The sequence below is a fragment of the Peromyscus maniculatus genome, chromosome 1 (assembly GCF_049852395.1).
Source record: "Peromyscus maniculatus bairdii isolate BWxNUB_F1_BW_parent chromosome 1, HU_Pman_BW_mat_3.1, whole genome shotgun sequence".
Lineage (NCBI taxonomy): Eukaryota > Metazoa > Chordata > Mammalia > Rodentia > Cricetidae > Peromyscus > Peromyscus maniculatus.
In genome coordinates, this window is record NC_134852.1 from 9,049,260 (window position 1) to 9,065,292 (window position 16,033).

Below are 16,033 nucleotides of genomic sequence, written 5' to 3' on the forward strand. Positions count from 1 at the left end.
CTCATGCCATCCTGTATTATCACATTACAGTACATGAATCAAACTTTTGGATGTGTATACACTGACTGCCTGCTCATGAGGATGTACTAGCCATCTTGTTTAGCAGATCAAATGTCACAGAGATTCTGGTCAGATACTTATTTTAATGGTGTCAAAATACCAAAATATATGTAGGAAAAACATGTGTACAGGATTTGGTACTCATAGGCATCCATTTGGAGTCTTGAAATATATCTGCTGTAAACAAGAAAAAGACTATGCTGATCGTACAGATTATTATATATTAATGAAAAGTAACACCCTAGCCTACTTTCTGGAGAACAAATTTCCATTCTAAAAAGTAAAAGATTTATCCAACTGTGACTTAAGATGGGGTTAGGGTAAAGGCTAAATCTATGGAGTACCACAGAGGAGCACAAACTACCAGAGAACACTGGACATGTAAAGGATGGAACAGGTCAGCTCTGTAAACCAGGTAAATCAACCTAGAATCCATGTTGGAGAAGCTTGAAGAAATGCCATTACACAGGCCTATTATCATATCCACAATGCGCAAGGTATCAGGAAAGAGACTTCCCCTAGATTTTTCCATCACGGGTAGAGTTCTTGGAGCAAAGTAGACATTGGCTCAACTGCTTGATCAAACACCAAGAAGGCGTATGGACCGCCATCCTGACTTGTTGCCTCTGCTCTCATTCTCCACACACATTCTTGAGTGTACACATGTCTGGGGCTCTAATGTTGATGAACCTCGAGTCAACCCCTATCTATCCTACCAGTCATGTTATGTCTAGGCCAGTGGGAGGGGTGGGAGTGGCCTTTGCACAGCTCTGATCCTGTGTGGCTGGCATTTTTTTCGACTGTGCCAATGCTCTGCCAGAAGCCCCACCAGGAACATTACAATCATGGCACCAAGGCATATCCGGACCAGATTCCCCTTGACATAGTGCTGACGGGAAAAACCTAAACAAAAGAAGAAAGTTGGAAACAGATACTAAAAGGGCTCGTCTCTAGGCCCCACTCCATATCCCTAATTGAGATTCTATTATCTTCCAACAGTTCAGATGCTCATTGCCTTCCCATAAGGTCCTTCCATCCCCACCAAGGGTCAGAAGTGAATAAGCCCAATTCTTTATCCAGTGATACCATCATAGATCCCTTCCTAGAATCCCAGTACAAGCCCTCCTCAGACAACCAACACCTGGTTATATTGCTGACCTATAAGAGATCATAACTGTAAGAGAATGAGGGAGAGAGGGAATGTCCTTATTTGACTATTGGGAAAATTTCAACCCTCCCTTTTAATCTTCTTGATCACTTCTGAATTCCATATGCTAATATTCTACTCCTCTTGATGTTTTATGCATCAGGTCCCAAGAGAACAGATCTACATATTCCATGTACAGGGAAAATAGTCTGCTCTGAATGAATAGATGGAATACAAAAGGAAGTGGATATGGACAGGACCACTTACCAAATGGAGGGCTTGATCCCTCTGAAGAGACAGTGATATTCATAGACTTCTCTAAGAATGAAAAAAAATGTCCAAGCGTAAACAAATGAAAACATTGCCCCTGCTGGAGACAAACGTGTTCCCATGTGTTTGTGAGGCAGAAGTCCATGGCATTTAACAAGAATGCAAACCATAGAGTCAGGCTGCCCAGACTGACTTCCCCATACAGCACTTATTGTATAAGGGACCTCTGGAAAGAATCTCACCAGCTGTGAGTCGACGTTATCATCTACCAAGTGGAATTGATACTATTATACAATGGGTTGACTTATAGTACAGATTAAGCATTGTTAGTTGATTTTATCGTCTATCAAGTGGAATTGATACTATAATACAATGGGTTGACTTAGCAATAATAGTACAGATTAAGGCTAATCTTGAGATCCAAAACATGAAATTACAAAATTTGATATTTCTAAGCAGTGACATGATGCCACAAGTGAAAAAATATCCACGCCTGATTTTCATAGGACAGACTTCAGTCAAAACTCAGGTTGTCTGGGAGGAATTGGGGAGAGGAAAGACTTTGATCAAAACATACAACATATATACAAATAATAAAATACTAAATAAAGTACAAGAATACTGTATGTATTTTTTAAATAAAAATAATTATATAAAATCGCCTTTAGGTTATATGTATAATGTGCATATAAAACATAAATGTGGGCCTGGTGTGGTAACACCCATCTTTAATCCCAGAATTTGGGAAGCAGAGGCCAGTGGGCCTTTATGAATCTGGGGCCGCCCTGGTCCACATAGCAACTTTGAAGCCATCTAGGGTTACATAGTGGGACCCTTCTACAAAAAAAAATACATAAATGAAGGTCAGAATCATAACTTGGCTGGTTAAGTGCTTTGCCTAGCATGCATCAAGCCCTAAGTTTGATACCCAGCACCACATAAACTGAGTGTGATGGCACATGCCTGGCATCCCAGGACTCAAGAGGTGAAGGCAAGAGAACCAGAAGTTCGAGGTCATCCTCTGCTATATAGTGGGTCTGAAGCCAGCCTAGGCTACATAAAATTCTGACTCAAAGAAAAATGTCTACAGATTTTGCTAGTAGGAAACAGAAACCAATCCCTGTGCCCCTTTTGTATTGAGCTTTAAATGCCTACTTACCAGTCGTAGATATCTTGGTTGTGGGTAAGATAGAAGGTCTCCTGGAGGCTTCTAAGAGCTCTGAGCAGGAATATTATGAGGAAATAGAATAAGAACAGTTCATCCCAAGTGGCCCCACTCTCCAGACCCCTTCTGAGATATCTGAGTTCTCTAAGGTTCCCTGGCACACACTGCCCAACTGCTGAGATGAATAAATTCAAACAGCCCAGTGGCTTCAAAGATTTGGACCATTTCTCAACTGATAGACATTTAAATGTTTCCACTTTGGGGCCAGTATGAATGATGCTGGTATAAGCATTCAAGTATAGGAGCTTGTTATGAACCTAAGTGTGGTAGTTTGAATGGGAATGCCCCTCCGTGGGCTCATATATTTGAATGTCTGTTACCCAGCTGAAGAAACTGGGAAGGTTTAGCAGGTGTGGCCTCGTTGGAGGAGGTATGTCACTGGGGGTGGGCTTTGAGGCTTCAAAAGCCCACATCAATTAGCTCTCACTCTCTCTGCCACTTCTTGTAGATCAAAATGCAAACTCTCAGTTACAGCTACAGGGCCATGCCTGCTTGTCTTCTGCCAGACTCCCCCCACCGTGATAGTCATAGACTCACCCTATGAAACTGTTAGGCCAAGTAAACTCTATTTTCTATAAGTTACCTTGGGCATATGTAAATATCATGGCAATAAAAAATGTAACTAAGACAATAAGTTTTCAATCTTCTTTTCTTTTTAAGTTTTTGATTTTTTTTAGTACCAGCCCAAGAATTTCAGAATCACTGGGTCACAAGATAATTCTGTTTAACTTCAGAGAGACTAAAAGACTAGTTTTCAAATTATATGCTTTATTTGACAAACCCCACGCCTGCAGTAATGTAGAAGCTCTAAATCTTTGCAACACATGTCATGATTGGTTGGTTGGTTGGTTGGTTGGTTGGTTGGTTGGTTGGTTGGTTGGTTGGTTTGTGTTTGTATAGTGGACACATGGTATGTGAATTGTATCTCAGTTTTAAGCAGGTGTCCTAAGAGAACCAGTTATTAGCCTCTTGTTCAGGAGGCTCCATTGTCTTCTATGAGACTGCCTATTGTTTTCACCAAAATGTTTCCTGGCCCCATTAAGCCTGTGAGTATATACCTCTTAAAGTTAGGAACTACATTTGAGGGCACCTTCAGTGTAGAACTTCATTCCCCAGACACCAGAAGCTACTGAACTCACCTGTTGTGGGAGGTGGCACCTCTGCGGGTACCTGGCTGGGAGTGGCTGAGAAATCGGGAAAAAAAGAGAAGTCAGTGCCTTGTAAGTCTGTTAACTATGAATTCTGAGCAAATAATGAGACATTTCTGTGACTTGATTTTTCTCACATAGCAAGTGAGTGTGAAGACGCTTCCATTGCCGATGGGTTGAAAAGCATGCTCCCTGATGCACTCTACAGCTGCTTTCTGACCTTTGTCTTCCACAGACTCTTGTCACCTATCCCCTCACTTGTCAGTTGTCACTTGACTGGCACTTGACCCCAGGAATTATATGTGGAGACAAGAACCATGGGTAAAGCTGTGGAAATGCATCAGGAATCACAGGTGAGAGGGAGTATGCGGTGGGAGAGGGGGTAAATATTTAAAACAGTATACAGTAGTCTGAATGTTAGAGTAGAATAGCATATGATAGTCATATGAGAGTTCTTTTTCCTTTTATTTATTTATTCATTTTTTTGGCACTTAGAATTGACCCTGGGTGCCTTGAGCATGCTGAGTATGTGCCCTATCAGAGATACATTCCATTTATTATTTTAAATCATATTTATAATCTATAACAATTCAGGCTTTCAGTTCTTTAACAATGTTTTCTTGTTTCTATTCTATAGAAAGATCATAAACTGGACATAGTGGCTCAAGCCTGTAGTCCCAGTACTCAGAAGTTCAAGGTTATCCTCCACTACACAATGAGTTCAAACCAGCCTGGGATACATAAGACCATTAATTTAAAAAATAAAATTTTAAATGGAGAAAAAATATTAAGTTCTATAAAATCAAAGCAAAACTAAGAACTCAACAACTCATGAATGCAAAATAATTGTTGCTATGCTGTTATATGTTCACCGATTTCTTATTTAATTTTTTTGAGAATTTTTACATAGGTTCTGTATCATCATTTCCACCACCCCACACTTTCCCCTTTCTAACTCAACCCATATCTCCCCTGCTCCACCTCAAATTCATGACCTCTTCTTCATTATTGTGTGTGTGTGTGTGTGTGTGTGTGTGTGTGTGTGTGTGTGTGTGTAATATATAATCTACTGAGTACGTTTAGTGTTGTTCATATGTATATGCATTTCGGGCTGTCCACTTGATACTGGATAACCTATCAGGAGGCTCGTCCCTGGGGAAGACAAATTCTCTCACTCTCAGAAACCATTTATTGCCTGTAGCTCTTATCCAGAAGTGGGGCTTTGTGAGATTTCACCCAGTTGGCAGTGTCAACTGGAACTATCATTATGCATGTCTTGTTTGGGCAGCCGTATTGTTGAGATTTCATGGTTGCAGCTTCCCTGTCTAGAAGACATAGTAGGCATCCTGGTCATCTGTCTTATAATCTTTGATATGTTTATATCTCTTTTTCTTGGTAAACTAATAATTTTTATTCAGGCTATGTTATTACCATAGAGTCATAGACAATAAAAACTGCTAAAGAATAAAATCTAATAATTAGTTGTGGTTTGGAGAATCAAATAAGAAAAACCTTCAGATTTTCCTTTCCAGGTACCTATACTATTATATAAAATAAGTGTGTGGTATCTCTTGGCTCTCAACTTATTGGACCAAGAGATGCCTAAGAAACTAGGAACACACATCTCTAGGAGTGTCTATGAGAACATTTCCAGAGACTATTACATCAAAAAGGATCCAACACAATCAATGGATTAACCCACTGATGGATTCAAGTTCTGAATGTGCTATTGGGTGGTGGGAGAAGTGTAAAAGTTACAGCATGACTGGAGGAAGTCAGTCACTAAGGGTATGTCTTTGGAGAGTATAACTTGGCTTAGTCCCTTCCTATGATCATTCTCCTTCCTGGCTGCCATGAGTTCAATGACCTTGCTCTACTACATTTTTCTGCCTTGAAGGTCTTCTGCCTTACCATGAGCCCAGGAACACAGAAGCAGACATAAACTGAAGCCTCTGAAACTGTAAATAACAATAAATCCTTCCTCCTTTAGGTTTATCCCAGGCAACTTTATATAATAATACAGAGAATAGTATGGATCCTAGGCTTCCTCAGAGGCCCTGATGAAAGGACAGAAGGATCCTAGTTCTGTGTCCTTGCTCAGGACTACGGGGCCTGGTCCTCAAAAGAGTCAAGGTTTCAGTTCCTGGGAACTTGGCTTTTCCCCATGAAGAGACTGGAGTTGTTGGTCATAAGACTGCTGTGAGCTTACTCTGTGATGCTCTTGAGATACCATGTTCCTCTTGTGCAACATAGCTTGATTAGCCTTCTGCTGACTTTATCCCATTGTATGATAGTTCCTACTGACTTTATCCCATTTCTCCCCTGAAAATAGTATATAAGATGTGTTTCTTAATCAGTTTGCTTGACATGTCATAGCATTGTGAGACCTCCAAATCCAAAGCTTCCTTATCTTCTCTGTCTTCAATCCTCTTTATCATCGGATAATCTGGTCCTCTCTTTCAGGACTTTGTAGCTGAAGAGTGGCCCACTGGTCCAAATCAACTTTAAACTGATAGACCCAAAGTGTTCCCAAAAAAATATAGAAACAAAAGAGATTTTACCACTAAACTTTCAATGATACATTCTGTTTTATTTAATTTGATTATTTTCTGTACCAGAGATCTTTTGTAACTTCTTGTTGTCCTTAATTGGTTTTTTAATTTGATTATGCTGAATTATGTAAGGCCATTTTGTATATATGTATACAAAAATGCATATATCTGTATACATATGTGTATAGGTATATAATGTACTTTGAACAGATTCTCCCTGCCCTGCTTCCTCCACTTTCTCATCCCTCCCATTAGTCCCCTAGACTAGTGGTTCTCAACCTTCCTAATACTGTGAACTTTGAATACAGTTCCTCACATTCTGGTGACCCCCAACCATAACATTATTTTTATTGCTACCTCATAACTGTAATTTTGCTACTGTTATGAATTGTAATGTAAATTTTGTGTTTTATGTTGGTCTTATATAACCCTTGTGAAAGAGGAATTCCACCTCCAAAGTGATCACGACCCACAGGTTGAGAACTCCTGCCCTACATAGAAAGCTCCAGCTTTTCTGTTGTTTGTAAATATATGATTTTATGATTCTATATAAATCTATGACCCACAAATGAGAGAAGTCATGTGATATTTGTCTTTATGGCTAAAAAAATCCCCTTTGTTTAAGAACTACATTTAATTTTCTTTACCCATCCCTCTGTTGATGGACGTGTAGGTTGGTTCCATAACTTAACTGTTGCAAAGAGTGTTACAATTAAGTGATGGTGTACAAGTGTCTGTGCGGTAAACAAGGCTGAGTTATACATTTTTAGTTTGCTAGAGAAGATCTATATTGATTTCCACAGTGACTGGACTGTTTTATAGTCCACTCTTGTCCACATTCTCATCAGTGTTTCTTGTTTTGTTTTGTTTTGTTTTGTTTTGTTTTGTTTTGTTTTGTTTTGTTTTGTGTTGTATTTTGATGACCACCATTCTGACTGGGGTGAGTTGGAATGTCAAAAATCTTTTTAATCTGCACTTCTCTGGTGCTAGTGATATGGAACACCTTTTTGTGTTTATTAGTCCTTAACCATCTGAGAGGCTGAATATTTTTTTCTTGATACATTCTTTAGGTCAGTTTTATACCTTACCTGTTGTGGTTGGAACTGCAATGATTGACAGCTTTATTTTACAGAAGTGAGACCCTTCACAGACTTGAGACATTCACAATGTTAAGGTAATAAATTTGTGTTGTAGTGAGCCAGCAAGAGTCCGTGGTGATTTGTTATAGCAGCTGTTAGGACCCTCATACATCTCCAAAGCTAATTAAAACTGGAGGCTCTCCTTGTTCACACCTCTGACTCCCTTGAAATTTCCACAAGGGATTACATATGCCAAAGAAAAGAATCTTGTATCTGGACCACTTACCTGTAACCACAAGCACCAGGGGGTCACTGGGGGCTGACCACAGGTATGGAGATGAGCTGGAAAAGCTGTAACACTGGTAAGTCCCACTGTGAGCAGCAGTCACTTTGGTGATGGGGAAATCAGCCCCATACCATCTCTTGGTTCCCTTGTAAGGCCCAGTATCCCCCTCTTTGTATAGAACAAATTGATTAAAACTTTTGGGGGTCTGGCACTTCAGGGTCACGTCCCTGCCCGGGGGGACTGCTGAGCTGGGATGAGCTGAGAGTGAGGGTTTACTGTAAATGCCTGGGAAGAAAGAAAGCTGTGTTAAAGACAGGAAACACACTGGGGAGATGACTCCGTAGGTAAAGTGTTTTCTGTGTTTACTTAAGACCTAGAATACACAAGAGTCTAACTCAGGCCTACACAGGAAATTCATGTACATGCTTTCTAAGGCTCAAGACACATTGAGGAAGAGGGAGTAGAAAAACAATTAAAAACATAGAGATGATTTACAAAATGCTGTCTTCAAGGCATTGCAAGCATGATCTCATAGCAGCTATGGTTACCTCTACAAGATCAAGCCAGTTTGACATTGGAGAGGAGGGGGCCTCCCTAACTGAGGAGTTGCTGGCAGTTGGCAGCTGCTGGAGGAAGGAAAATGTTTTCCAGTGATGGCCCCATTTCATTGTTTGCAGGCATGAAATCTCTAACAATATTTTTTTTAATTTCTTAGATTGCATTAAAATGTTATTTGTCTCGATTAATGACTATGCCAGAGACACCACCCCTGTATTCAGTAAACAAGACCAATGACTCATTTGTCTCATACTCACTCTAGCACCAGGGAATTTAGGGGTTTACCATCTAGCACCCACCTGCTCCACTTTCACCCCTCCAAGTCCAGAACTGAAGGCCAGGCAGCCTCAGAGCCACAAGAACTACAGCACTCCATCCCTTCCTGCTATGGAATGTTGTTCTGTATGCTGTGAACGTGTGTTGTTCTAACTGGTTGATAAATAAAGCTGTTTGGCCAATGGTGAGGCAGAACAAGTTTAGGTGGGACATTTCAAGTAGAGAGAGAGGATGGAGAAAGACAGAGCTGAGAGACACTGCTAGCTGCCACCAGGAGAAGCAAGATGTAAAGTACTGGTAAGCCACAAGCCATGTGGCAAAGTATAGATTTATAGAAATGGGTTAAGATGTAGGAGCTAGCGAGAGGCCTGAGCCACTAGGCCATATAGTTTAAAAATAATATAAGCCTCTGTGTGTTTATTTGGGTCTGAGCAGCTGCAGGACTGGGCAGGATACAGGACAACTCTCCAGTTACACCTCCCCCTCCAGTTACCTGTAGCAATTAGCTCAAGGTGGTCACTTGGGGGAGACCAGTGACTCCCATTCTGATATGAGCAACGGTAGCGTCCGGCATCGTTTATTTTCATGCGAGGGATGAGGCGAAAGTCTTGATCATTATACTCCTTGGTTTTCAGTTTCTCTATTCGATATAAATCCACGACCCGAGGCCCCTGGCACCGCAGAGTAACTGACTGCTCCAGGGCCACCAGGGAACTGGGCTGAGCCTGGAGTGAAGGCTTAGGGAATGAGCCTTGGAAGGGAATCACAGCCTCTAGGTTAGCTTCAGTGAAAACATATCCCTTTTGCATGATGGCACACCCTCCGACCTCTCACTAGCTGAACCCTGAGGAGCCTTGGGGGTACTAGAGAGATGTACTTACCCCTCTGTGTTTGGATCACTTGCAGTACACACAGCCCTGGGGGAGAGAACCAGAGGCTAGAGACTCCCTTGAGTGGACACCTGTGCACATGTATTAGTTTGTATCATAATTATGTTACATTTGTGTTGATTTATGCGAGCCAGGATGGCCTCACTCTTGCTCTGTAGCAGAAGATGACCTTAAATTTCTGATCCCACTGCCTCCATCCTGTGAGTGCTGGGATTACAGGCATACAGACATCACCACACCTGGTTTTATGTGGTACTGGGGATGGAACCCAGGGCTTCACCAATGCTAGGCAAGTCACTCAACTGACCTACATACTTATTACCATAATTACTTTACTATTTCAGAAGATACATCATTCAACTGGAAAAGGCCAACTCTCAAACCCAAATCCTAGCCAGGAGAGGAACAGTGAGCGTGAAGTCCCAACAGTGAGCCATTAGCATTTGATGACTACTAGGAGAGAGAGTCCATTTCCCTTAAGGGGGTACCCCCCATAACTTGATCATAACCCAGTGGAAGCCCACATACTCAAGAGTATACAGGCAGCACAAACTACTTGATAGGTCTAAAATTCAACACACACACACACACACACACACACACACACACACACACACACACCGTTGGGTGAATAGTGAAAAGGAATGGATTGTGGGGAAAGGGAATGTGACCTAAACACACCAAACAAAATGTTGTATGGTGTCATGTGAAATGTCCAGAGAAGGCAAAGCCATAGATGCAGGATGCAGGAAACAGGCCAGCGCTTATGTGGGATAATAGGAGTGGGACCATGGGGAGGTGGGACTCTTTAATAAGTACAGAGCTTCTTTGGGAGTGGAGAGAATGTCATGGAAGCAGACAGAAGTACCGGCTGCACCATATCATCAATGTACCAAATGTCACTAATAAGTTTTAATTAATTTTTGGGCCAGCATACAAAATAATGGGTTTCAGTGTGGCATCTTCATACATATAGTGTTCTCATTCATTCCCCTCCCACAGTTCTCTCCTCTATGCCTCCTCTAGTTGATTTTCTTCCCTCAGGCCTGGCCCTTCCAATTTCCTAATATGTAAATTCCATTGTCCTCTCTATTTCCCATATGCCTTAAGATCTCTTTCTGCTCTCTCATGATCCTCTTTCTAGTATCAAAACCAACACACACAATCACACACACACACTTTTATATCTAAGTTCCTTACATGAGAGAAAACACACCATATTGTGGCAGTACTTTCTCATCAAAACTGCCAGCCCACATATAATGACACAGAGACTTATTGAATATGAAACCTTGGCCATTAGCTAGCTCTTCTAACTTGAATTAACCTGCTTTTATTAATCTACTTTCTCCCATGTGGCTCAGTTACCTCTACTCTGTATCATATGTCCAACCTTTTCAGTGTCTCCCTGGCACCTTGCTGCCATAATTTGAGCACCTAGATTCTTCCTCTTCTTCCTCCGCTCTCTCCCAGGAAATCCTACCTATCCTTTCCTGACTAGCTGTTGGCCATTCAGCTCTTTATTACACCAACCACAGCCATGCATCTTCACACAGTGTACAAATATCTCACAATGCCATATTTGCACTTCTTTGTCTGAGTTATTTTGCTTAACATAAATATGTGTGGGGTTTTTTTTGAAATAAGAAAAAAATTTAAGTCAGGGGGCTGGGGAAACTGCTCAGTTGTTAAGAGTACTTGCTGCTCTTACAGGACACTTGGTTTGGTTCTCAGCACCACTGTGCAGTGGCTCCCATCCAACACCCTCTCTTGGCCTCCATGGGCATCAGGCACATACAGGGTGCATATATATATGTGTGTGTGTGTGTGTGTGTATATATATATATGTGTGTGTGTGTGTGTGTGTGTGTGTATGTGTGTGTAAATACACATACAAAAAGAAAATATAAATAAATCTTAAAATATATTTTTAAGTCAAAACAAGGATTTCTCCCCACCCTGTCTAGACTCTTCTCACCATTCCCCCAATACACACGCTCTTGGCTCTTTTAGCTTTTCCTTTTCACATTTTTATATCTGTAAAAAAATTAACTCTATATATACTGCAAACAAATATTGACTTCCTTAATGAAGATGGAGATTCAGATGTCTAGACTCACAGCCACCCTCATCCTATTCTATTTTGTATGCAGCCCACAGTATCTCACCCATGGCCTCACATCGAGTAGTAAACAGATTCAAATACTAGCAGAAAAGCTTAGTGGTAAAGAACATGCACTTGGGAACTCATAAAAGCAAAGAGAAGGGAGTGGTGGATATAGGAGGTGGGGTAGGGAGGGACTGAGGAAGATGATAGCCAGAGGAGGAGAAATTTCAGTCAGACAGGGACAAATTCAGGAGCTATATTGAACAGAATACTGATTACAATAATAACAACATATAATGAAATGTTATTCCACTCTAAAGAAAAATGTAATCAAAACATTTACAGGAAAATGGATGACTTAGAATGCAAGGTGTGTACAATCTCAGAAAAAAAACCTGCATTTCCTCCCTGCATTGAGTCAATAATATATGCATATGTGTAAACAAATATGTGTGTGTGTATGTGTGTGTGTGTGTGTGTGTGTGTGTGTGTGTGTGTGTGTACAAGTCATGCAGTTGTTGTTCTTCTAGTTCTAATTCTGTCATAGTTTTTTTGGGGGGTGGTGAATAAGTGCTGTAGTGGTTTAAATACAATTAGCCCCCATAGTCCCATAGACAGTGGCACTATTAGAAGGTGTGGCCTTGTTGGAAGAAGTGTGTCACTCCCTGGGAGTGGGCTGTGAGGTTTCTGATGCTCAAGCCACACCCAGTATGGCATTCTTTCCCTGCTGCCTCAGAATCCAGATGTAGAACTCTCAGCTCCTCCTCCATCACCATGTCTGCCAGGACACTACCATGGTTCCCATCATGACGATAATGGATTAAACCTCTGAAATGCAAGCTACCCCAATTAAATATTTTCCTCTATAAGAGTTTCTGTGGTCATGGTGTCACTTCACAGAAGTAAAACCCTAACCTAACTAATACAAGAGCATAAAAGTGTATTTGGCAGTGAAAGTGTAAACTCCAATGGGAAGCTCCACAGCTCTTGTTCGGAATGTCTACTCTAATTATACACAAGTTAATTGAGTTCTATAGTCTTTGGGTCTGGTTAATTTCAGTGTGTGTTGTTATGATGGGAGAGGAGGGTTGTAATTTTTAATAATAAAGGGGGTTTTTTCGAGACAGGGTTTCTCTTTGTAGTTTTGGTACCTGTCCTGGATCTCGCTCTGTAGACCAGGCTGGCCTCGAACTCACAGAGATCTGCCTGGCTCTGCCTCCCAAGTGCTGGGATTAAAGGTGTGTGCCACCACTGCCCAGCCTATAATAAAGTTTTTAATTGGGGTTTTTTTTTTTTTGGTTTTTTTTTTTTTGAGACAGGGTTTCTCTGTGTAGCTTTGCGCCTTTCCTGGAACTCGCTTTGGAGACCAGGCTGGCCTCAAACTCACAGAGATCTGCCTGCCTCTGCCTCCTGAGTGCTGGGATTAAAGGCGTGGGCCACTACCGCCTGGCCTTTAATTGGTTTTTTATTAAAATAATCTTCATACAGTATATGTTGATCATGTTTGCCCTCCCCCAATTTCTCCAAAATCCTCCTCGCATTCCTATCCACTCAACTTTATGCTCTTTCTTTTCTTTGAAAAAAGTCAAAACAAACAAAAAGCAAGTAGACAAAAATAATACCAAAGCAAAAAAGCCCCCAAAAAACATGGAGTTCATTTTGTATTGGCCAACCCTGCTGTGGAGTATGGAGTGTGATATACCCAGTAACACTTCATTAGAGAAAACTCATTTTCCCTTTGCCAGTGGGTATCAATTGTAAAGAACTTCTTGGTTAGGGGTGGGACTCAGTCTGGCTTGAATTTGTCAGGTCTTGTGTGTGCTGTCACACACTCTCTGTGTATGGCTTGTTTGTTTTTAATAATAACATGATTTTTATGGTTGAGAGAAAGGTTTTTATTGTAGATATGAGGGAGAGTGCAGCCCAAAGCATCTGGAAGCATCCAGAGCAGGGAGAGAAAGTAGAAAACTAAACATTGCCAATTGCCAGTAGATTGAACTGGACCATATGAAGAGAGCTATGGCTTGAAAGAGGCAGACTGAGAGAGGGCAAGAGAGAGGGGACCAAGAGAGCACCAAGAGGGCACACAGCTGAAAAGGGTTATATAGGGATGAGAAGCTGGGGCAAGGGAAGTTAATGAGCTGGAGAGGTTTAGGGTAGATAGTGGGGTGAGAAGAGCCAAGATGCCAGTATGGACTCTATAACAGGTATTTTCAATGCTGAGAAATAACAACATATAATACACTATTCTGGAAACTTTTTAATGTCCTCATCATTTTTTAAATTAGCATATATGTGGTCTTCTTGTGAGATGAGTAGCAGGGAGAGGAGAGCAGGAACTGTCTCTGACTCCATTGCCTGCTTTTGGGACCCATTCCTCCTAACGTATTGCCTCATCCAGCCTTAGAAGAAGAGGAGGTGTCTAGTCTCACTGCAATTTGATATACCATGGCTGGCTGATATCCATGGGAGGTCCACCCATATCTGAAGAGAAACAGAGGAGGAGAAGTGAATGAATGGGGAGGAGGGGAGAAGGAGAGATGAACTGGGAGGAGATGTAGGAAGGGAAATTTTGGTGGGGATGTAAAAAACGAAAATAAAAAATTAGCATCTATGTAATGCATATGCTAATTAGCTTGAGCTAGCTAGTCCATGTGCAAACATTTATCAAAAAATCGTTTTCTATCACTATAAATATATTTATCAAGTCAGGCAGTGGTGGCCCACGCCTTTAATCCCAGCACTTGGGAGGCAGAGGCAGGCGGATCTCTGTGAGTTCAAGGCCAGCCTGGGCTACAAAGCAAGTTCCAGGAAAGGCAAAAAGCTACACAGAGAAACCCTGTCTCAGAAAAACATATATATATATATAATGACAATGAAAAATATAGACAGATCCCTCTTCCTACCTAGAAAAGGAAGAAGATAAGCATTTTTAAATGTGGCAATAAAGACAAATTTAATTTTAAAATAAGAGTGTGGCATGAGTGTAAGGAAAGACCTACCCACCATGAGGTGGAGCAGAGTCCATAAACAGAGTCACATGCATGATATTTAAATTTTTATAATACATATAAATTATTTTTATGAGCAGAATAAACAAATTGGTCTTTCATGTTGGAAAAATAAATAAATATAGAGGTAGTGGCAAAACTTCTGAGTTTGTCTTTGAATCCTTGGTATGCAACAAAATGCTTTACCTCCCCAGGTTTCAGTTTATTAACCTATAAAGTGAGGTCATTTACTGTCCCTGCCTCATTCAGCTTTGGGGCATGAAATGAGTTATATTTTTTTTAAGACAAAGAGGGGAGGAATCATAGAATAATGTGTAACCCATAGTAAGCATTGCATAAGTGTGTTAACGAGTGAGTGACAGGTTGCTTGTCTTCAGAGGATGCCTCTTATTCCCCATAACTCAACAGTCCTCTGCCTGCTCTGCCGCTTTAGGCCATGAAGGTCTTCTGATAAAATAAGGAAATAGGGATGCAACCTGGAAGTATCAGCCTAGTGACGAAGGACAAGAGAAACAGCTGCTCCACCATGCATCATGTGGCAACGATTCTAATGTGCTCTGCTATTAGAGTACATACAGACAGATGAAGTTTTTTAAACGAGTCCAAACATCATCAAACCCACATGGAAACAAATAAAGGTGAAATAAAGAGAAAAGGAGGGAGAGATGGGAGGGAGAAAAGATGAAAGTGGAGACAGAAGGAAAGGGCTGTAAAGATTTAAAAGGCAAGAGGAAGAAAGAAAAGAACAATATGAAGAGGGGAAAGAAAGGGGACCAATGAGATGGCTGAGTCGGTAAGAATGCTTCCCATCAAAATTGATGACCTGAGTTCAATTCCCCAAGACTCAACATGATGGGAGGAAATAAGATGACCTCTGATCTCCATGGTACACACACACACACACACACACACACACACACACACACACACACACACACACACACTGAACTAACAGATAAATAAATGATTATTGTTTTTACATGGAAGAAGAAAGGAGGAGAAGAAAGAAAGCAGTCCTGGTGTTCCTGCTATAGAGGAGGGAAAGGTGGCCAGCTCTGGAACACCTGTTCAAATGTCCTGGCCAAGCCAAAGCAAACAGAAACAGTTAATCCAAATGTATCTTGTCTCTGTTTTTCTATCCAACAAATGCAATGTCATGGACGCCCAATCTTGTTCTGAAATTCACCACTGACAAGATGTTTTTCATTCCTTTGTACATGGAGACTGTTTCAAAGTATTTCCCAGGTCAACCCTCAGGACTCACCAAGACAGAAGAAAGTAGGTAGGGCTGGAGACATGATTCTGAAACCCGGTCCTGAGCTGTGTGGCCAGGCAGGGAAGTTGTAGATGCCTGGGACATAGGCACAGGATGTGATGAGGGTGAAGAACTCCCTCCTCCCTGATTCTACAGGTCCTCGCTTTCC

The 16,033-nt window shown here is 41.3% G+C and overlaps 1 protein-coding gene across 1 annotated transcript; it reads right to left on the bottom strand.

The window, feature by feature from the left end:
- Nucleotides 1-790: 790 nt before the first annotated feature.
- LOC102928099 (platelet glycoprotein VI) lies at nucleotides 791-9,346 on the bottom strand. Its single transcript, XM_076563367.1, has 6 exons — nucleotides 9,095-9,346; nucleotides 7,768-8,052; nucleotides 3,842-3,886; nucleotides 2,637-2,696; nucleotides 1,475-1,525; nucleotides 791-963 (listed from the first exon to the last, which is right to left on the bottom strand). The coding sequence occupies exons 1-6, from the start codon at nucleotides 9,186-9,188 to the stop codon at nucleotides 791-793; spliced, it is 708 nt and encodes a 235-aa protein (XP_076419482.1). The 5' UTR covers nucleotides 9,189-9,346.
- Between the last annotated feature and the right edge of the window lie 6,687 nt (nucleotides 9,347-16,033).

Excerpts from the sequence above, each read along its gene's own strand:
- LOC102928099 (XM_076563367.1), bottom strand. The coding sequence starts at position 9,188 with ATGAAAATAAACGATGCCGGACGCTACCGTTGCTCATATCAGAATGGG. Across the intron at positions 3,887-7,767 it reads CCTGGTGCTTGTGGTTACAG|CCACTCCCAGCCAGGTACCC; the intron begins GTAAGTGGTCCA and ends CCGATTTCTCAG. Across the intron at positions 1,526-2,636 it reads AACCAAGATATCTACGACTG|AGAAGTCTATGAATATCACT; the intron begins GTAAGTAGGCAT and ends TTTCATTCTTAG.